The sequence below is a fragment of the Schistocerca serialis genome, chromosome 1, assembly GCF_023864345.2.
Source record: "Schistocerca serialis cubense isolate TAMUIC-IGC-003099 chromosome 1, iqSchSeri2.2, whole genome shotgun sequence".
In the NCBI taxonomy this organism is placed as follows: Eukaryota; Metazoa; Arthropoda; class Insecta; order Orthoptera; family Acrididae; genus Schistocerca; species Schistocerca serialis.
This window is the reverse complement of record NC_064638.1, coordinates 1,001,574,317-1,001,597,844: the sequence shown is the minus strand read 5'-3', so window position 1 is coordinate 1,001,597,844 and position 23,528 is coordinate 1,001,574,317. Positions and strand designations below refer to the sequence as shown.

The 23,528-nt window shown below is 43.1% G+C and overlaps 1 protein-coding gene across 1 annotated transcript in view; it reads left to right on the top strand.

The window, feature by feature from the left end:
• LOC126454888 (transcription factor collier) overlaps positions 1-23,528 on the top strand; it is a 628,901-nt gene that overhangs the window by 126,242 nt on the left and 479,131 nt on the right. The window contains exon 3 of the mRNA XM_050091135.1: positions 3,156-3,219. Coding sequence (XP_049947092.1) covers positions 3,156-3,219 — 64 coding nt within the window. The remainder of the gene's footprint in view (positions 1-3,155; positions 3,220-23,528) is intronic.

Genomic DNA, 23,528 nt, shown 5'->3' with positions numbered 1-23,528 from the left:
TCGTACCCGAGAGTTCCGGAATCTGTACAGAAAGCTAGAATAGAGATCAACATAAACATCATTTCCACCCTTTTTATTGCTCATGAAAACCACATATTGCTTGTTGTACTACCATACAGCGAGACCTTCAGAGGTGGTGGTCCAAATTGATGTACCTCTAATACGCTGTAGCACGTCCTCTTGCATTGATGCATGCCTGTATTCGTCGTGGCATACTATACACAAGTTCATCAAGACACTGTTGGTCCAGATTGCCCCACTCCTCAACTGCGATTCGGCGTAGAACCCTTAGAGTGGTTGGTGGGTCACGTCGTCCATAAACAGCCCTTTTCAATCTGTCCTAGGCATGTTCGATAGGGTTCATGTCTAGAGAACATGCTGGCCACTCTAGTCGAGTGATGTCGTTATCCTGAAGGAAGTCATTCACAAGATGTGCACGATGGGGGCGCGAATTGTCGTCCATGAAGACGAATGCCTCACCAATATGCTCACGAAATGGTTGCACTATCGGTCGGAGGATGGATTCACGTATTGTACAGCCGTTACGGCGCCTTTCATGACCACCAGCGGCGTACTTCGGCCCCACATAATGCCACCCCCAAAACAGCAGGGAATCTCCAACTTGCTGCACTCACTGGACAGTGTGTCTAAGGCGTCCAGCCTGACTGGGTTGCCTCAAAACCCGTCTCCAACAATTGTCTGGTTGAAGGCATGTGAGATACTCAACGGTGAAGAGAACGTGATGCCAATCCTTGAACGGTTCATTCGGCATGTTGTTGGGCGTATCTGTATCGCGCTGCAAGGTGTCGTGGTTGCAAAGATGGACCTCGCCATCGACGTCGTGCGTGTAGTTTTGCGTCATGCAGCCTTCTGCGCACAATTTGAGTCATAACACAAAGTCTTGTGGCTGCACGAAAAGCATTATTCAACATGATGGCGTTGCTGTCAGGGTTCCTCCGAGCCATAATCGGTAGGCAGCGGTCATCCACTGCAGTAGTAGCCCTTGGGTGGCCTGAGCGAGGTATGTCATCAACAGTTACTGTCTCTCTGTATCTATTCCATGTCCGGACAACATCGCTTTAGTTCCCTCTGAGAGGCCCGGACACTTCCCTTGTTGACAGTCTTACCTGGCACAAAGTAACAATGCGGACGCGATCGAACCGCGGTATTGACCGTCTAGGTATGGTTGAACTACAGACAACAAGAGCCGTGTACCTCCTTCGTGGTGGAATGACTGGAACTGATCGGCTGTAGGACTCCCTCTGTCTAATAGGTGCTGCTCATGTATGGTTGTTTACATGTTTTGGCGGGTTTTGTGGCATCTTTGAAAAGTCATAGGGACTGTGCCTGTGATACAATAAGCGCAGTCAACGTCTATCTTCAGGATTTCTGGGAATCGGGGTGATGCAAAACTTTTTTTGATGTATGTACATTACCATGGGTTAAGAACCGCCAGCCTTGCACTGGGGTAAGAACGTGGAAAGAGAGAGAAGGGGAGACGAGGAGATGGACAGACAGTGAAAGAGCAGGAGGAGATGGACACAGTTAGAGGGGTAGGAAGAGATAAACAAGAGGGGGGAGGAAGAGTCGGATAGAGAGAGGGTGAGAGGACGAAATGGTCAGAAAAAAGGAAGAGGAAGAGATGAGCAGAGAGAGGAGGGAGGAGGAGATGAACCGCGAGAGATGGAGAGGGGTATGGACGGGACAGGGCAGAGTTGGAGACAGGAAGAGAGGGGGGGGGGGGAAGGAGGAGTTAGACAGGGAGAGGGGGAATGAGGGAAGGGACAGAGAGAGGGGGAAGGGGGAAATGGACAGGAAGGGGGCTAAGGAGGAGATGGACTAATAGAAGATTGAAATAAATACATACCGAAGCACTTTTTTAAAAAAAATAACTATTTAATCGCGGGTAACACCGTATGGTGCAGTTAGTTAACAATACATTCAAAACAGCTTTAATACTCTATATCATTCGACACTTTCATATTCAGAACTCGAAATATTTACAAAATATGTGCAAAACATTACCTCATGTCATAGCAACAACGAAAACTGTGGAAAATTGTGGCAACTACTTAGTGAGCATTCTTTCATGTGACTCTAAATTCAAATACTAGACAGAAGTATCGATGAAAAAAACCTCACGTGTTCCTAGTTACGCTATGCTCTAGGTACAATAGTCTCCACCACTACAAGAAGAGAAGAGCTTTCGGGTTACCGTCCTACTACTTGTCTGTTTTTGATTGAAGATGAAAAGGTTCAGTTTCGTACATCATGCAATAAATATTTCACACTTGTGCTAATAATTGTGTCACGCAATAACCGACTGTTAAACTACATTCCCCGAGATTCGCAGCTCCCATTTGCGCACATAGTGATGCAGGTGAGTCCTGTTTGGAGCACTGATGGGAATTAAAGTCGAAACGTTTACATAAAAACTCTGAAAGACATCATATTGTGTGCGGCAGAAGATGCTTGGTGTACCAGAACAATTTCCTCTCTTCGTGTTCCATTCGCGGATGACGCGCAGAGAAACTGATTTTCAACCATCTTCTGTGTACGGCCGAAATTCTGTTTTACTCTCGTGGTTACTATTCGAAATGCAGATTGGGGAACGTAACTCGCTTCTCAACTCAGAGTGGAACACAGGCTCTTATTCTTGAGAAACATTCAAATCAATCTTGTGCAGGGCTCCGCACTGGAGTTGGTTCAGCCTTTGTGTGGAGCTCTCACACTGACTAAACTAAATTTTGATGATTTGCATAGTTCTGCTTTGAATCTTCTTTATTTGTTCCGATTGCTCAAAAGCCTAAGGGTGATAGGCTAACTGACTGAAAGAGGGTTATGTACGTGAGCTATGTACGGTTGTCATGTTCTAGCCTGATTCCGCAGAATGGGAATCTTGGATTTGGCTGGGAGCGTAGTGAGAGGCTCAGAATGAGATCAGAGTTGTAGTTTGCTTCACAACCATCAAATCTGTTTCCTGGTTGACGCACCGAACGGAAAGATATGTACATTTAATCGATCTCTCACTTACACTTGATTGTTCAAATTATCGTTCTCAATTCATACGTGAAACGACTCTTTTCTTTTACTGAAATCGTATTTTCATTTCCCAATTTGTCGACACTAACATTCTCATTGTGGCATTGTTTCAGGAGACGGAAGGCCAGAAGACAAACAACGGTATCCAGTACAGGCTGCAGCTGCTGTACGCCAATGGTAAGTTAGCGTTACTGCCTGCATAAAACTCCTGGCATCAGATCTGCTACCGCATACACTAGCAAACTGATAACAGGGTTAACACACAACATCGTTTTCACAATGTGTAGCATAATGAGTGGCCACTTTGTAGAAAAAATTAAATCTCCTGATTTAGGTTAGATACAACGGGATAGTCGATCTACATTCATGCGTCTTCCACTTATGATCTAACGCTACTTCTGCTGTAATTTACAAAGCGAAATAAGCCTTTAATGAACTACAGAGGAGGCATACGTGCATGGTTAGGTATAAAATGGATATTAAATCATAATTACTTCAGTGAAGTTATCAGACTCTTCTGGAATTTCAGAAATATAATTACTTATGAAGCCACGCTACCAAGAAGCTATTTAAGAAATTTGCATAGAAGCTATTCACAGATTTGGAAAAGGCGACGTGAAAGGAATTATACAACGGAAAGAAATGTTTTATGCTTTGTCACTAGCCTTTTAGACCTTTTAATGTTGCAGCTGAACTTGAACGAAAAGTAAAGGATTCGGTGCAAAATGTAGCACACTTCGAGATAATTTCTTTCAGTACAAAATATTTGTCACATTTTCATAATGCATGGTGGTAACGCTACTGCATGTAGTAATAACGATAAATAAAATAGCCTCAGACTGCAATTATGGTGCAACAAATTTTATTGCATGATCGACCACTGTAGTATCGCTTCCATGGCGTTGGACGTAGGATGTGAGTTACCGGTATTCCGTTTGACAGCCAGTGCGGCCTGGGAAATTAACACATAACCGTCTATTAGATGTTTACAAAGCTGCATCCGAGGATGAGGCATGAAGTCACGAAATCGATCATGCAATATAATTTGTAACACCTTAGCTGCAGCCGAAGGCTATTTGATTTATTGTTTTATCTGTCATATTATTTTTCTTACCGTTACTTTTCTCGGTCAGTGTTTGTTGTTTACTATATGAAAAGACATTTTCAAGCATCGTCGAAACTGCCTTTTAGGATCGTTTATCGAGTCGTATCTCAGTTGTTGGCAGTTTTTCCGTTACATATTGCGTATCTTTTATTTTTATTTTTGCATCACCGAATAACTGCTCCGATGGTTGGTACTGCTGGCCCTTGACGCAGGGGTACTAGATACGATTTCTGGCAACGAAGTTCATCGCTGTGGGAGATTCTGAAATTAGAATTCACTACACCAAATAAGAAGTTACGTAATAATAACGACGCTAGCATGCTGTCTAAAAAATGGTTCAAATGGCTCTGAGCACTATGGGACTTAACATCTGAGGTCATCAGTCCCCTAGAACTTAGAACTACTTAAACCTAACTAACCTAAGGACATCACACACATCCATGCCCGAGGCAGGATGGGAACCTGCGACCGTAGCAGCAGCGCGGTTCCGGACTGTAGCGCCTAGAGCCGCTTGGCCACCACGGCCGGCTGCTGTCTACCCAAAGGGTCTAAAATAGAGCAGCTTGCGGTAGTTGGTAGTCAAATGATTTTCGTTTATTTCACGTTTTGCTGTCTTTGAGGCTAATTAAACGCAAAGTAGCCTAATACCTGTAAGATGAAGTAAAATTTAACCCAGAAAGTAATCAAAGGCAGATCATAAATTGCTCCTCATCACGTCTAGTTCCCTTGCAGGGGAAACACTATACCAGTGACGAATCTTTCTCCTACCACCAGAATTCTTCGTTTACAATGGAAAAAAAACCTAATGTTTTGGCAACGCTCATAACGTAAAAGTTCTTAGAATTTGAAGTCTTGACAATTCTGTAGTGAACAGCAAGGACATTGTGACCAAAGGATTAGCATTGTACAGCTTAAGCCGTCCTCAAACGGGATGATTTTCTCGCCTTGACGCACGCCAGACGTGGTTTGCATCGTACTTGGTGCACGCTTAGAAACAAGCTGGTGCATCTCAGGGAGCATGCTACTCGTCGTAATTCGCGATCGCAGCACTCTCCAGCGGCAGTTATCGTGTCTACCTGGCTCACAAACCACACAGTCTGTTTACGATAGCTCTATTAAACCACACATTTTTTCCTTTGTTCGTTTCCTAGAGATATTGGTGTCTTTGTGATGTGCACAGATAAAAAATTCAATATCCTGAAACGAAAGGAAAGCTTTTGAAACTTCCCTTAGAATAATCCTCAGCATAACATGAAAATTATTTCATCCTTCTCACTTTTCAGTAAAACTGTAAGGTCATTCTCACTGGATCACTGCTTCTGTTCAGCAGTAGAATTTTTAAAACATTTGACATACAAACGTTTAAACAAGGAGGTGCAAAACATCCCGCTGCAAGGGTTGCAGCCTCTCTTGTAGATAAAGCTAAAGAAAATATTTGCTTACTCGTTCTACTGGGACATTTTCTATACTTTATGCGTGTGTGTGTTTTTACAAAATCAAAACTCACTCACTTATTCCTGAGAGAGAGACTGCTTTTATACCTACACTTGTTAACCCGGCAGTGCTTCGCAAATGTTAAGGATGTAATGGTATTGGGTATACACCCTAATCTCCTGCTCTTCCTCTCTCTGCCTATTCCCCCCCCCCCCACCCCACTCCTCTTCTCCTCCCTCTCTTTATCCATATCCTCCTCTTCTCGCTCGCTCTATCATCTCCTCCCCTCTCTCTCTGTAAATTTCCTCTTCCTCCTCTCTCTATCTCCTACTCACCTCTCGGTCTTTCTGTCTCCTTCCCCTTCCCTACGACCACATCCTCCCCCCCCCCCCCCCACCTTCTTTCCATCTCCTCTTTATCGCTCTCTCTGACCTCGAAACTTCTTTATTGTTATAGATTGAGAAGTGAAGTCGCTTAAAATGATCGTGCAATTCGGGGTCATTGGTATACGGGGAACGAGAGGCGTCTCCTACATCTACATCTACATTTATACTCCGCAAGCCACCCAAAGGTGTGTGGCGGAGGGCATTTTACTTGCCACTGTCATTACCTCCCTTTCCTGTTCCAGTCGCGTATGGTTCGCGGGAAGAACGACTGTCTGAAAGCCTCCGTGCGCGCTCTAATCTCTCTAATTTTACATTCGTGATCTCCTCGGGAGGTATAAGTAGGGGGAAGCAATATATTCGATACCTCATCCAGAAACGCACCCTCTCGAAACCTGGCGAGCAATCTACACCGCGATGCAGAGCGCCTCTCTTGCAGAGTCTGCCACTTGAGTTTACTAAACATCTCCGTAACGCTATCACGGTTACCAAATAACCCTGTGATGAAACGCGCCGCTCTTCTTTGGATCTTCTCTATCTCCTCCGTCAAACTGATCTGGTACGGATCCCACACTGATGAGCAATACTCAAGTATAGGTCGAACGAGAGTTTTGTAAGCCACCTCCTTTGTTGATGGACTACATTTTCTAAGCATTCTCCCAATGAATCTCAACCTGGTACCCGCCTTACCAACAATTAATTTTATATGATCATTCCACTTCAAATCGTTCCGCACGCATACTCCCAGATATTTTACAGAAGTAACTGCTACCAGTGTTTGTTCCGCTATCATATAATCATACAATAAAGGATCCTTCTTTCTATGTATTCGCAATACGTTACATTTGTCTATGTTAAGGGACAGTTGCCACTCCCTGCACCAAGTGCCTATCCGCTGCAGATCTTCCTGCATTTCGCTACAATTTTCAAATGCTGCAACTTCTCTGTATACTACATCATCATCCGCGAAAAGCCGCATGGAACTTCCGACACTATCTACTAGGTCATTTATATATATTGTGAAAAGCAATGGTCCCATAACACTCCCATGTGGCACGCCAGAGGTTACTTTAACGTCTGTAGACGTCTCTCCATTGATAACAACATGCTGTGTTCTGTTTGCTAAAAACTCTTCAATCCAGCCACACAGCTGGTCTGATATTCCGTAGGCTCTTACTTTGTTTATCAGGCGACAGTGCGGAACTGTATCGAACGCCTTCCGGAAGTCAAGAAAAATAGCATCTACCTGGGAGCCTGTATCTAATATTTTCTGGGTCTCATGAACAAATAAAGCGAGTTGGGTCTCACACGATCGCTGTTTCTGGAATCCATGTTGATTCCTACATAGTAGATTCTGGGTTTCCAAAAACGACATGATACTCGAGCAAAAAACATGTTCTAAAATTCTACAAAAGATCGACGTCAGAGATATAGGTCTATAGTTTTGCGCAACTGCTCGACGACCCTTCTTGAAGACTGGGACTACCTGTGCTCTTTTCCAATCATTTGGAACCCTCCGTTCCTCTAGAGACTTGCGGTACACGGCTGTTAGAAGAGGGGCAAGTTCTTTCGCGTACTCTGTGTAGAATCGAATTGGTATCCCGTCAGGTCCAGTGGACTTTCCTCTGTTGAGTGATTCCAGTTGCTTTTCTATTCCTTGGACACTTATTTCGATGTCAGCCATTTTTTCGTTTGTGCGAGGATTTAGAGAAGGAATTGCAGTGGGGTCTTCCTCTGTGAAACAGCTTTGGAAAAAGGTGTTTAGTATTTCAGCTTTACGCGTGTCATCCTCTGTTTCAATGCCATCATCATCCCGGAGTGTCTGGATATGCTGTTTCGAGCCACTTACTGATTTAACGTAAGACCAGAACTTCCTAGGATTTTCTGTCAAGTCGGTACATAGAATTTTACTTTCGAATTCACTGAACGCTTCACGCATAGCCCTCCTTACACTAACTTTGACATCGTTTAGCTTCTGTTTGTCTGAGATGTTTTGGCTGCGTTTAAACTTGGAGTGAAGCTCTCTTTGCTTTCGCAGTAGTTTCCTTACTTTGTTGTTGTACCACGGTGGGTTTTTCCCGTCCCTCACAGTTTTACTCGGCACGTACCTGTCTAAAACGCATTTTACGATTGCCTTGAACTTTTTCCGTAAACACTCAACATTGTCAGTGTCGGAACAGAAATTTTCGTTTTGATCTGTTAGGTAGTCTGAAATCTGCCTTCTATTACTCTTGCTAAACAGATAAACCTTCCTCCCTTTTTTTATATCCCTATTAACTTCCATATTCAGGGATGCTGCAACGGCCTTATGATCACTGATTCCCTGTTCTGCACTTAAAGAGTCGAAAAGTTCGGGTCTGTTTGTTATCAGTAGGTCCAAGATGTTATCTCCACGAGTCGTTTCTCTGTTTAATTGCTAGAGGTAATTATCGGATAGTGCACTCAGTATAATGTCACTCGATGCTCTGTCCCTACCACCCGTCCTAAACATCTGAGTGTCCCAGTCTATATCTGGTAAATTGAAATCTCCACCTAAGACTATAACATGCTGAGAAAATTTATGTGAAATGTATTCCAAATTTTCTCTCAGTTGTTCTGCCACTAATACTGCTGAGTCGTGATGTGTGAGAAAAATAGCTGCAATGACAATATTTCGCATAGTTTTCATCTGCTAACGGGCAGGATTACAAACTTGCGCACGATTCAAGTTCCATAGTAGTATTGCAATCATAAGCCGATAAGCCATAAATATCACCTTCCCATTTACGGCTGAAACCGAGTGCGAGGAAGATAACAATAAGGAGAAGATTGTGAACTACGGTACAAACAATTCGTCTAATGGCGTAATACCTTGCTATCGTAATTAATACTGACTGGAGAAAGAAAACGATACCGGACATTTCACAGCACAGTATAGTACAGCATTTTCTTTCACGCAGTTCGGTTTAACACAATACCTGTAATTTTACGTTCAAAAAATGTGAATGTCGTTTAGCCGGCCAAGAACTATTTGTGGTTATGATAGCAACTTTAAATAATGGTTTGTGGTTATGAATTAGTATAGACAACGTCGAATGTCTAGGTACATACGCGTTTTGAACTGATAAGAAAGTATAGTATGTTTTAGAAGTGTGAAAGTGAATTATAAAAAGTACTCAACTATAGCAGAATTCCTTGAGACATTGTAATGTTACGTATCTTACCATAACACAATGGTCTACATAACTGATTTGTGACCTGTCTTACGTCTAAAGATCACCTCAACGGTTTAATTGGCGTTAATAAATCATTCAAAAAGTGGGCTGTTTTTAAAAAGTCTTCATACAGAGGCAACCAAATCCGGAAATACTTTAACCACCAAGTTGACGTTTTTCTTCATTGTATTGCAGCAAATTGCATCAAGACCGACACGTTTTCAAGAGATGCTTCATGTGCTGGTGCTTTGAAACAGCCTGTATTCATAGCACGTGAATTTTAATATAAAATCAACCAAATACGAGTTTGAACTAAAATCATCGATATTTAGTCTGGTGTCTAGCAAGTTCTGCTTCTGACACAGAAAGCGATTTTTCATCGAATTGGCCACGTAAGCAAAAATCTGACTTGTCTTATTCACCCTTTCAGGCTACGCACTACTATGGAACGTGAAATTCCACGTTGTAACGCCGTAAAACTCGACCAACTCCTCATTCACGAACGCTTTCTCGTCCCGTGTAAGGGCGGCCTTAGAGGTTACACAGAGTGTCCGTGGTTTTCACGTACCTCTGCAGGTATGTTTATGTCTATGTATATTTAAAACACTGTGTAAAGAAGTTAAAATAACTTGAAAAGATATGGTAGGTCATATGAAGTTAAAAACGCTTAGCCTCTCGCAGATTAATCATTTGTATGGTCGCTTTCTGATATCGCACGCAAATGCTTTCAAACCTTTGGCTCGTCAGCAAAAGCTTCGTCGAAATTGTCTCTCTGCACGAGATCACTATCTTAGACGCTGAACAAGATTAGTCCACTGATCACAGGCAGATGACTTAATTACTAAAAAGCTATCCCCACACCAAGGGTTTAGACCGTTTTGTCATGTCTAGAAAAAACTGTCAGAAAACCAGTGAGTCGATGCAAACGATGTGTATTCACCTGTTGTTCTCCTTGCCAACGAACAACGCTTGAAGCTAAGAACGCTTTCTTTGAGAAATAGTTGTTGGATGTCCTCCTCAGCGATATCGTGCCAAATTTTGTTCAACTGGCGCATTTGATCGTCAGAATCCCGAGCTGGCTGGAGTCACCTACCCATCTGAAATGGGGAGAGGTCTGGCGACCTTGCTGGCCAAGATAGGGTTTGGCAACCACTGATACAAGCAGTAGAAACTTTCAACTTCTGCGGGAGGGCATTATATCACTGAAATGTAAACCCGGCGTGGCTTGCGTCATGGCAAGCTATGCTGGGCTTACATTTCAGCAATAAAATGTCCGCCGCACTTGGCGAGAGTTTCTACTTCTCGTCTCCCCACTAGTCAAACCCTACCTTAGCCAGCAAGGTCGCCGGATCTCTCCCCAGTTGAGAAGGTTTGGATAATTATTGGCAGGGCCCTCCAATCACCTTCGGATTTTGACGATCTAACGCGCCAGTTGAACAAAATTTGGCACGATATCCCGCAAGAGGATATCCAACAATTTCGTCAGCCAATATTAAGGCGAATAACTGCTTACATGAGGGCCAGAGTTGAGCCAATAGTTTATTCAGTTGCTCAGTTTGTGAATATTTCTCTTGAATAAATCATCCATTTTTTTCTGAAATTGCAGTATTTGTTTGTCTACCGATTTCCGTCCCATTCGGATAATTCCTTCATGGTGTAATATTTTTCTTTGTCTTAGAGCGTAGTTTTAAATCCAAGTACAGCACTGTCAAGTAATAAATCAATCGAATAACCATTCAATGAAGTGAGCAGATATTCCTTGTCGGGAATAAAAGTGCAAGGTAATACAGAGTTCTTTTTCTGTCTTGACTGCGAAGTATTTTTCTATTTTAGATACTTTATGCAGGATGATCAAACGTTAAAAATTGGTGCTCCACTGTCTCCAGCTCGTGACACTGCAGTTCACATTGACGGGCTATTAGTAGGTTAGCATTCTTTTTATATCTAACGACGGCGCGTAGTGCCTACAGACCTTTCATATCTTAATAAAAATACTTTGCACTCTAGACAGATTTTTTATGTATATTACTAATAGTATTGGAATCGCTACATCCAAATGCCGATGTCACCATTTCAAGTGTAAAGGTCTGTATACGAGACACCTCTTATGATTAAAGGTGAAGATGACTTAGGAGAGCTGTTGGTTGGGATCAATAAGTTACTCAGCAAAGACGTTATGGAATGTAGTCGAGCAGAGAATAGTGACTTATCAGCAAAGTTGTGGCAGTCAAGACAGAAAAATTCGACTATCCAGGAAATACATACTGAAGACGAGTGAAGCAATGCAGATATCAGAAATAAACTGGGCTAAGCTAAGTACGTCTTCTTCTGTAAAAGTGTTTTCTTATTGTCAGTACTGGGGGTGGCTAAAAAACATGTTTCCCAAACGGGACCAATGGTGCAATGCAGCGCATGGAAGGGAAACATGGACTTTCTTAAAATCAACGATGATTAAACAGAACGATTGCAAAGGGATTGCTTTGGAAGTACATTTAAAAACGAAATAGTCGTATTAATTAGGAACTGAAGACGAATCAATGAATTAAAAGAGTAGGTGTCTATGGAGAAACCTTAGGAAAAGCACGGACACATCGGGCATGCATTTCTTCTGGTAATAGTTCGCTTGGCACTGGGAGATACAGTAGAGCGGAATAGTTATAGTACTAGGAAAATATGGAGAGCAGATTATCGAGGGTATTGGGTACCATAGAGATCCAGAAAGAAGATTAACACAGCGAGATTAGCAATGGCATCACGCGAATCGAAAGGTGTCTGCATAATTGATAAATTCTCGCTTTCCCGGCAGAAAGAGTTAGCGTTGTCAGAGAGTCGTCCTTGGTTGTTCGCGGTTGACGAGCAATGAAGTATAGTTCCTTGAGAGTGGCAGCCATTCGTGCTAGCAACACGTCAGACTATCAATAAAAGTGCCATCGGCCAAATACCACAACATAGCGACTATGATTAAATGGACCGGAAGTCTCAATGATTACGTAATTTTCGAAGGGTTTACAATATTTTCTATCACATTTGTATGTGATCATTAGTACCCTCTTAGTTGTAAATTGTGGATGACGTATACGTGAATACCTGATACGTAGTGCAGTAACCTGTTGTTAGGGAAAGTATGGAATAGTAGTTAGTTACCTTCCACGCCTCGGCAGTGCAGACTCGGACACGCAGCTGTAGTTTATTGTCGATACTGAAGGTCCCCGTGGCGTCCAGCCCAGTGGCGGCCACTCCAGAGGCGGTCTCTGCGGACGGCGAGGAGCGGAGTGCCGCAGACCGCGGAGATTGCCCGCCAAGGCAAACTGTCTTCAGCCGGTGCCAAACTTGGTCGCCCCCGCCCCTCCCCCTCCGCCCCCTGGCGATAATCACGCAACCCGCTCCGTGGCCGCAGGCCGCTGCGGTCGCTCCCTCCGCTGCCTCTTGCTGTGCTGTGCTGTGCTCTCCACTGGCCATACCCCTCCCCTGCTCCACCACAGTCGCCTGCCGGCCCTGCACACTGCACCTGCGTAATAAGCTACATAAAAACACTTACACAATATTTGTGGCGGGTTCCTCGTGCTAATGCAAGGGAAAAAGTGTTATGTAAACATATATGTGGAATTACATTTAGTTATTTGCGACTGTACCGTGACGTGTCATCCGTCGTTCACACTTGTCGAATTGTTTACACTGTCATCAACTCATCCCAGCTCTTCAAAATGTCATATCATCGAGTGATAGTGAGTCTTCGTATGAAGGACGTCCGACGCAGAGACAAAATTTTTAAGAGTTCCCAGACATGAAAATCCATATTGTTAAAGCCAGTCGTGCGTGGAGACCAAGGAACTGTTTATCCACCTGTCATGGTAGACATCGACTTTTGCGTGAGACAACGTTACAAAAACGTGCTGGATCTCCATCACGCCCGGTACATAGATTCGTCTCCATACCACTAGCAGAGCCTGTAGAAGATCTACAAAGCTTCATGGGTAGAATGAGTTTCAATGGCATCTTCGTGTATAAACTGTCTCCAAATTTCATCTGTACTAATAGTAAGACTGTAAAACTGTCGTAACTGTCCGTTTGTCTGTTTGAACTCACTAAACTCCAAAACTGCTAAACGAATTTTCATGGGGTTTTCTACAGATAACTTGACCATAGCTTGGAGCACATGTAGGCTTTATTTTATCAAAATAGATTCAGCAATTTAAGGTTTTATCTAAAATTGCCTGCTCATCTTGGTAATTCGAATGTTTACTTCGGTGCTGCGATCATCATGTCGTAGCACACCAAAGAACAAATAAATGGCGCTGTTATTTTAACTCGGTGACATATGTATTTTCGGAAGTGACATAATTAATCACTACAAATTTATCCCTACGAATACGAACTAACATTGAATTTATTTAGCTAGAACATACGGATTTACAGATTTCGATTTACACTTTAAAAATTTAGTGACATTGCTTAGCTTCTTTAGAGAGATTTTATTTAGAGCATATTCGTTGCTAGTAAAAACCAATTTATTAAGTTTACTTTGTGATTTTGATGCCTACTCATTACATTTTCATGTTGTTTCGTTTACCAATAAAAATGCCTAGAAAGCAGTAGAGTCTATCTGCATACACAACGACTAAAAGTCTGAGGACTATGGCGATCTTAAGAACCCAATGAAGATCTGAGGTGAGACTTGCTGCAGCTATAGAACATCAGGCCTTAACTCACTCTGGAAACTCATTCTGAAAGCGAGATATGACATAAGTCTACTCGAGGGCGTCATGCATTACCTCGCACCTCAGAACCCTTCACTCACAGTGAAAACCACAGAACTTCTCAGCGTGTTTGCACAGCTACTTCGCGGCCTCTCCCGTGTTACTGAAGCAAACAAGCTCTCCGTTCAGCCCCAATCATACTGCCTCAAATGTTGTATACAAAAGAGCCATGTGAGTCAAAAACATATTCCACGCATACGAAGTCTTGGACACAGCTGTCAACAAATACTCAGGCTAGTCGTACAAACTTTTTGATACATCCTTTGTGGTTCATTTCAGCTGATACTTTCGTTTTATTCATGAAAAGAATAATGCCAGCAACTGTCAAATCAAGTTTTTTTTCGCTTTGCTGTAATAGCCTTCAGATTTGAACATACCTTGATATTTATTCTACCAGCGAAACACGTGGATGGAGAAATGGTGAAAAATGCTGGTAATAAACAAATTTATTGTGTGTAAACTTACAATTTAGCGGAATCCTCTCATAAGATTCCGCAACGCTTATGTTTATGTTGTAACAGTATGTCTGAGCTGATTTAGTGTAAAGCTTATCTTCAGAAGACGGCATAAAGTCCGTGTTATGTTTACATATTATATTGTCTTCTAGATTTCTCCTTCACTGCGAAAAAAGTAGGAACAGGTGTTAATGAACATCGAAGTGACAAAATGCTTAGTTATAAAGGAAAATTATTTCGCTTTTATCACTAAATTCGCCAGATAGTGCGAAAGACATGTTAAATACCTCTCACAGAAAAAAACTATATACTCAAGATGTTTCTAGAAGGTTTTGTTCAACGATTACGTTAAAACTTATACTGGTCAAGATGGTGAAGGATGCATATAATTTCATTTTGAAGAAGAGACGTTATTCCTCAACTTGTTCTAAACACGGAACGCCGTACCTGGAGCACATTTTTACCTTAGCTGTATTTCTTTTGGGTCGAAGTGCGCTGCAGTCTGGACATTAGAATTCAAGAAAATGTCATAGGTTTGTTTGTAGGTGGAGTGCAGGCCGCGATCAACATTTGTGACGACAGGCTGCCGCCCTAGTGTCGGACCCGGGTTTGGCGCTTGCCTCCGCCCGCTGCCGCGAGACTCGCGCTGCCGGCCGCACAGATCGGTAGTTCAGCCCGCCATTAGTTCCCCTCTACACCTGTCCACTTGCGTTTGAGGCTTCGGGTAATCATCGACAGTAGCTTTATTCTAGATGGGCTCCATCCCCAACGACGGGAACGTTGATAAAACGTTCAACCATAGTCTTCCTTCCTCTCCCATGTTTGCTACACGGTCAGCATCTGTGAAGCGTCTCTGTAGAATCTGGAAGGCACGAAGAAGAGAGAGAAGTTCAAGCCCTAAGGAGTGATCAGATGGGACAACTGGTAGATCACTGGCCTCTAAAAAAGCAAGGCTCTTAGTTTGAGCTTCGGGGTTGCGCACTATTTCGATCATCGCGAATATTTGTAACGAAATAATTAATGCGACTTTTTTCCTACTATGGTCTACACCACAGGAGATATTTTGGAAGGAGGGAAGATTAGAATCAAATGTATCGTTGATGTCAAGTGATTAGAGTTGGCCGGCCGGAGTGGCCGTGCGGTTCTAGGCGCTACAGTTTGGAACCGAGCGACCGCTACGGTCGCAGGTTCGAATCCTGCCTCAGGCATGGATGTGTGTGATGTTCTTAGGTTAGTTAGGTTTAATTAGTTCTAGGTTCTAGGCGACTGATGACCTCAGAAGTTAAGTCGCATAGTGCTCAGAGCCATTTGAACCATTTGATTAGAGTTGAAGCAGTACACAGTTCAGGGGAGATTTTGCAAGAAATTCTGTAAGAAACTATCTGGGTAATGCTTCTCTCTTCTAATTCAAGTCCAGTGTCCATGGTATTAACAATTTCGCCATGTCGTTCTGTAATATCATCAGAAACAATCAGTTAGCTCAGCCTGGCAAGAAGGAAACAGCTACATTCTGTTTGAGGGCTCCTTGCTATCATTCTACTGACACGTTTTAGGAAACTATTGAAACATTTAAATCACTACGGCGCGGCATTGTTTATGTCTAAAACTAAGCTGTATACTATACTTACTGTTCAGCGCGCTTTTTAGTAACCTGTTTGTGGTGGCTTTTCCTACCTATATTGCTGCTGCTTTATTTCTGTTAATGGTAATTACCGTCATGTGAACAGAGCAGTCCTTAAAGGGAATTGATAGTTGAAGACAGAAGCTAATCGCCTTGAAATTCGTTTGGACTGACTCCGAAAGTAGCTTATATACAAGTCCAATACTTCAGCAGTATGTTATCTGCATCGTATTAACATTTTTGGAATTTCATTAGAAAATGTAGTTTTGAGTAACTTTGGAAAGAAGGAAACTGAACTGAGTAATTGGAGTTTTGAGATAACTTAAATCAAAAAAAAAAGGGTTGCAAATGGAACTATTTTAGCATACCCTAATAATTTTGCAACGAAACTTTTATTACTCGACCGAGCAGTACATTTGTTGTCATCACGTTTCCGCCGTGCCTGAAATACAGACGATAAGGAACCTCTCTCTCTCTCTCTCTCTCTCTCTCTCTCTCTCTCTCTCTCTCTCTGCCTGTCTCTTCTCTAGCAGGTACCACAGCAATGAATTTATTAAAAGACGTTGTCATTTTCCACTTTTTCTGTATCTGTTTTATTTGTTCACAACTAGTTTCAGCCTTCTATGCCTTTCTGAAGTGATTTTCTAGTTCTGCAACAGAAAACTGACCAAGAGAAAACACAAATTTTAAGAAGCTGACGTTTCAGTATCTAAGGCATAGTTTTCCATTGCAGTTGAGAATGGGCTAGAAGGTTGAAATTAGCTGTGAACAAATAAAATTAATGCAGCAAAAGCGTAAAAGGACACCGTCTTTTGATAACGAAGCTGCTTTACCACGAAGCCTATAAGAGCGAGGAGGCAGATAAGTTATGTGTTAGGTGGCCAGTAATATTGGCAGAGGCGCTAAATCCTCGCAGCCGGGTCCGGACTAAGTGGCAGCGAGGTGGTGGAGGCGGCGGCTGTGTGTGTAGTGCGGGTAGCCGGTCGCCAGGCGCAGGACGTCGCCTAAAGCCACTTTGCTTTGTGCCGCCGCGCTGTTATCCAATAAGGTATAACGTGCTGGGAATTTAGTGAAACCCTCGGCCTAATGCCGGGCCAGGCGCAGGCACCGGCGCAGGATTAATACGAGGGCTTTAATTAGCAAGGTGTGGCTTAGGGCATTCCCTCCGGCAGCAGCGGCGCGCGGCCACCGGATGGCCAGCACTGGCCGGCCTTAGCGCTATTGAATAAGTAGCGCCGCCTCCTTGCTCTGCTGCTGCTGCTCACGCCGCCAGATTTGCGCGCCGAATAGATCTCACTTAATGCCCAATTAAACTTGCAGGTGGTACCCACTACAGGCCGGCTTCGGCGGACACTGCCAAGTTTTAATTTCGTTGTATCTGGCCATTCCCCTGCGTCATATTGGCTGGAAGGTGGTCTGTTAGACAAACTAGTGTAATTCATTTGAACTTAACTGCAATGGACAAGTCCTTTTCAAAGTATACTGGGTTTCGTATTAATTACGCGAACTAATTCGTTTTCGCACCTGACATGCTCAATGTTGTGTAATACCAAAATCACTTAAATTATGAATGATCTCACTGGTGTCATACTACGAGTTCAAGGTCACATGGTTCGAACGTCCGCCAATTGCATGAGTTAAGGGGCAACTTCTGACAAGCATTGTGCCAGAGGAAAACGCCATTGTGAGCAGATGTTCTGTTTCTCCTCGCAGGTAGTGAGCGGGGTAGCACAGTGATTTGCCCACTGGACTCTCTTTCGGGAGGGCGACGGTTCAAAACCGCGTCCGGCCATCCTGATTTAGGTTTTCCGTGATTTCCCTAACGTGCTTAAGGCAAATGCCGAGATGGTTCCTTCGAAAGGGCACAGCCATTTTCCTTCTCCACCCGTGCCTAATACGAGCCTATACTGCGTCTTAATGACCTCTTTGTCGACAGCACATAAACCACTTATCTCCTCCTCCTCCTCCTCCTTCTAGGTTGAGGGATGAGTTGGCTCTCAGTTCTGAGGAAGGCAGAGGCACGACAATTGGAACAGTAGTTCCAACCTGGTGGTAAAGTGGCATCTCCTGAATGTTGAAAACGGAACAGATTCCTTTATGGTTCAGTACTGATTTTAAATTATTTTAAAATACAACCTGCTATTATCATAATTTTGTTAGACTTCAATACACATTACATCATCACCGACCTTTAGGTACTGATTGCACCCTCTACACTTTTAGAAGGACTGCATTCTTTAGCGACAAGTATCCATGGTGCTTCGGAAAGCTTACTGATGTCTTTGTCATCTCCTAACCTTCCACTGCGACATTTTCTAATGCTTTTGAATCTAGCTGGGAAGTTTCACTGTCCACATATCATTCATTCGACTGGTTGTATGTCTAATCCACCTCCATTCCTTCTCGTTTCAGTCATAATTACATCTACCACGATTGTTTATTCTCCTGTCTCTACTGTTCATTGCAGATCAGCATAGCTCCATTTATCGTTGAACTACCGTCAGTTTTCGAATGGCTTTCCATTTAAACTCAATGCATGAGTGTTGTAAGTCAAAATTGGTAACACACATCGATTGTATTTCAGTTTCAGACACGCTGGAAGACCCCCTTTGAAAACTATTTACTTTCCAACAATCACTCCAAACCAATTTTACTCTTCCTATCAATTCTCTCGCGGGGCCAGTCGTTGTAACCATCATTTCTCATCATCACTACATTCCATTATACACTATTTTCCTGTCTCAATGCAAGACTTTTGGGTATACTACCGCGTCACTTCTACCGTGCCTTATCAGACGGCGCTGCAGTACACCAAGTAGGGTTGTAATGAGAGTGACACTAGCCTCATATACGTATGTAATAAGCAGGTTTTCTGTTTTGGAAAATCAACAAGTAAATGCCGGGGCTCTAGGACAGTTTTTAGTTGAACGAAGGGTTACAATCAGAAATAAAAATTCGAGTCAAAGTACAATGTCTTGGATTCCGCGAAGGCAATACATTGGAAATAGATTTTGACGAAATAAAAAACGTTTCAACAAAACGGTCTCCAAACTTTACAATAGTCAGTGTAGTTTCTCGACTGTGGCTGCAAGGTAAACTAAAACGATGAAGCGTGTAAACTTGGAGCATAGCATACTTCAATGGCCGACACTAAACTGAATATAAAGAAGATATTTAGAAATAATCTGTACAAGCGTCTCATACAGTCAGTTATTTCTTTGTTCAGCTCATTACCTTAACATCCCTACACCGTTCACAGTCCAAAAAATACCATTTTTAATGAAGAACTGCATTATTTGTAATTATTCACAATTATCTTTAAAATGGTAACTATGAAAAATCTCACGTTATATTCATGCTGTATGATGCTCGAGGAAGTGTAAATGGGGCAACTGCTGTACTTTATATATTTTTGGATTCAGGGAATACTCTGAAGCAGTCTGGAATGTATATGGCAACTAGATATTTATGAATGACGTGATCCACCAACCACTCTGAGGGATCTACGCCGAATCGCCGTTGAGGAGTGGGACAATCTGGACCAACAGTGCCTTGCTGAACTTGTGGATAGTATGCCACAATGAATACAGGCATGCAGCAAGAGGACGTGCTACTAGGTATCCGAGGTACCGGTGTGTACAGCAATCTGGACCACCGTCTCTGAAGGTCTCGCTATATGGTGGTACAATATGCAATGAGTGGTCTTCATGAGCAATAAAAAGGGTGGAAATGATGTTTATGTTGATCTCTACTCCAATTTTCTGCACAGGTTCCGGAACTCTCGCAACCGAGGTGACGCAAAACTTTTTTTGACGTGTGCAGTTTATTTCAAAATTAGTTTCGACAGTAACTAGTTGTCATCCGCAGATTGTCAGATATCCTAGAAATGTAATTACACATCAGTCTAGTCGACATACTGAGAACATGCTGCAATTACAATAATACAGCTCCACGCTGGTTTGCCAGATGTAAAAAAAATTTAAAAAAGAAAAAGAACCTTGCTAAATAAACTTTCCACAGCACATATAAGGCTTACAGGGGTGAGTTTCCTTGAGTTGTCGTCGTCGTATCATCTTTACTGATGTACCTGTTTTTCAACTAATACTCCTTATACATGCTACTGGTATTTTATTTAGCAAGTTTTTTTTTATATTTGACAAACCAGTGTGGAGCTGTGTTATTATAATTTTAGCATGTTCTCAGATGTCGACTAGACTCATGTGTAATCATATTTCTGGGAAATCTGGGAATCGGGGGATGACAGCTATTGTCGAAACCTCCCGTGAAATAAATTATTTCTCATCAAGCAATCTTGACTCCCGATATTGTATATTGCAACACATCTAAAACTACGGACGTGTTGTATACGTTGTTTTTAAATTCGGAAGTCTCTGAGACGATAAGGGTGTCGCAACAAGTTACAGGCAAAAATGATTTTGGCAGCTTCTTGGTGGTATGCGTAAAAGTTTTGGTATACAACTTTTTTTGTTAGGGTATTGGCTGATACATGATCTCGTTCGAAGGTAACTGCCTCGTGAAGTTTGTGAAGCACAGGATAAGAAGGAAAGGTCTATTTTGACATGCGACCTAGTGCTCTTTTAAAACATGCACGAACAGGATCTTTAGTGGCCAGCGCCGACTCCGCTGACTTGTTCCTTCGGGCTGTTCACGGATGCGTTACGAAGAGAGGGCAGCTGCGAGCAAGCAGAGCGCGACAACAGGCCGTGGCCGGCACGGCTGCCGCGTCCGCCGGGGCCACATCGGCAGCGCCAGCGCCACGGGCACGCCAGATTAAACGGCCGTGCGAGGACGCGCGCGCCGCCACGGCCGCGAATACTCCTGGGAAGGCCGCGGACGGCTCATCTCAGAGTTTAAACAAAAGAACGCCGGCTCCGGAGATGATTAGAAGAGCGCCGGTGGCGGCGGAAGGGCGGACGCGGCGCGGGGATGATCCGCGTTTGCACAAGTCCCGCCCCCGCCGGCGCCGCCACCGCAGCCGCAGCCGCCCCCGCGTCGCAACGCCGCAGTCTGGGACGCTAATTCCCGCTCCTGGCGGGACGGCGCGCCGCCGGTCTTGTGCGGCCACATGCATAATACAGCGTCGCGTATAATTCCCGCTTCCTTCCGTCGCGGCACTACTCCATAAAAATAACCCGGTGTGCATCATCTGTCCGCAAGAATTGGGCCGCACTCTCTCTATCTCTCTCTCCCTCTCCCTCCCTCCTAATTTATAAATTATTTGCCGCGCGCACATACTTATCATTTGTCACAGGACGCGAAAGAAAACGCGTTATTCTTGACAATAAAGCCCATTGTAGTCGAACGTCTCTGTCGCTGGAAATAACGCACCTCTCGTGAAATATAAAACAGCCCGGCAAGTTTTTCCCTCTTTTGCCAGCAAACGGATCTTTTGTTTTGCTTCGAATTTCGTGTTGGGCTGGAATACATTAAATTACTTGGCGATGCATTAGGTAAATAGTCGCATTTAGCGAGAGGGGCTGCGCTGTGCCATCCGCGTTGTACAATAGCGCTGTCCGGCGGACAGGAAAGCCTGTCTTTTCCGCTTCCAGGAAGACAAATGACGTGCCCCGTATGGCAGCGCCGTGTGTTAAGGAAAACGACAGTTGTCAAACTAAGTGGCACGTACACGTTACGCGACTCAGCCAAAACCATAATACAACACAGAATCAAACTCGAAAACTTTGCTTCGCTATACCTTCGTAGCAGTGTACTTGAGGAAATAGTCGGCCGGCCGGAATGGCCGAGCGGTTAAAGGCGCTACAGTCTGGAACCGCACGACCGCTACGGTCGCAGGTTCGAATCCTGCCTCGGGCATGGATGTGTGTGATGTCCTTAGGTTAGTTAGGTTTAAGTAGTTCTAAGTTCTAGGGGACTTATGACCACAGCAGTTGAGTCCCATAGTGCTCAGAGCCATTTGAACCATTTTTTTGAGGAAATAGTCAATTACAGCTACTTGTTCCTATTTTATACACAGTAGTCCCGTGTACTTCATCTAATTAGTAACAAGAGCCATAAATACTACTAAATTTTAAAAAAAGAATGATGCTCATTTGCACCGAAATGTCAGTAAAAAAGAATAATACTACTCCTATGTGAATGCCACTTGAATACTGCACTTAGTGACTTCACTACAAATATTCTTTCGGTCAGTCTTTCCGCTAATTAAAAGCAGTGGAACAAGAAAGTTGCAGACAGTGACGTGTAAAATGGTTCAAATGGCTCTGAGCACTATGGGACTTAACATCTATGGTCATCAGTCCCCTAGAACTTAGAACTACTTAAACCTAACTAACCTAAGGACATCACACAACACCCAGCCATCACGAGGCAGAGAAAATCCCTGACCCCGCCGGGAATGGAACCCGGGAACTCGGGCGCGGGAAGCGAGAACGCTACCGCACGACCACGAGCTGCGGGCTAGTCACGTGTAGACATGGAAACAGAAGACAGAGGAAAGGGACACAAATATAACATATAATTGAGTGTTCCGTTACTTTATGTCAGTGCCAGTACGAACTTCGACGTGATTTATGTTTGTAACTTAGTAATTCAGATGTACGGTATTTTATTTGAGCTCATAAAGTAAGTATTTATTACTCATAAAGTAGCCCTCATTTGTTACTAACAGAGACGATTAGTTCTCATGAGCCAAAACTAACATAAAAACAACAGAAATACCATCGTAACGCCTGCCACTAGCATTCTCTAATGCCGTTACACATTTACAGAAAATTTAAATGTGTAAATTTATATGAGGACCTATAGGCGGAAACCACATCTAAGTTCTCCATTCATAAAAACACGCACCAAAAAGGGAGAAGAAGCTGTCCGATACTGCTACTGTTACTAGTGTCTTTCTTGCTCTACTCATAAATTATCCCTCATTTGTTACTAACAGAGACGATTAGTTCTCATGAGCCAAAACTAACCTAAAAAGAACTGAAATACCATCGTAGTGCCTGCCACTATCATTCTCTAATGCCGTTACACATTTACAGAAAATTTAAATGTGTAAATTTGTATGAGGACCTATAGTCGGAAACCACATCTAAATTCTTCATTAATAAAAATACGCACCAAAAAGGGAGAACAAGCTGTCCGATACTGCTAATATTGTCTTTCTTGACTTTTTACGTCCCTTGTAACTTCTGGATTTTCAAATTAAGGTTCTAATTTATTTCGAACTTAACCGCGCTAGTACCAGTACTTGTCTAGGAAGCTGCATTTCTGAATCCTGTCGCCTTTGCTGCTGTTGTATAATAACATATTATTTCTCAGCAGGTATTGTAACGTTAGTTTTGTGTTAATTGCCGTTTTCTGTAGTTTTACTGGAGACCAAGTGCTCTGTTACATTAAGTAACTAGCTTCACTCTATCAGACTGTTCAGTATAAGCAAATTATGCACAATAATGTTAACGGAAACTTATTTCCACCTCCTCTTATTTGAAACAAAATGTGACCACGAATCTCGTGACACGAATCTGACGCACTTTGAACAAACTTATGCCCAACGAAG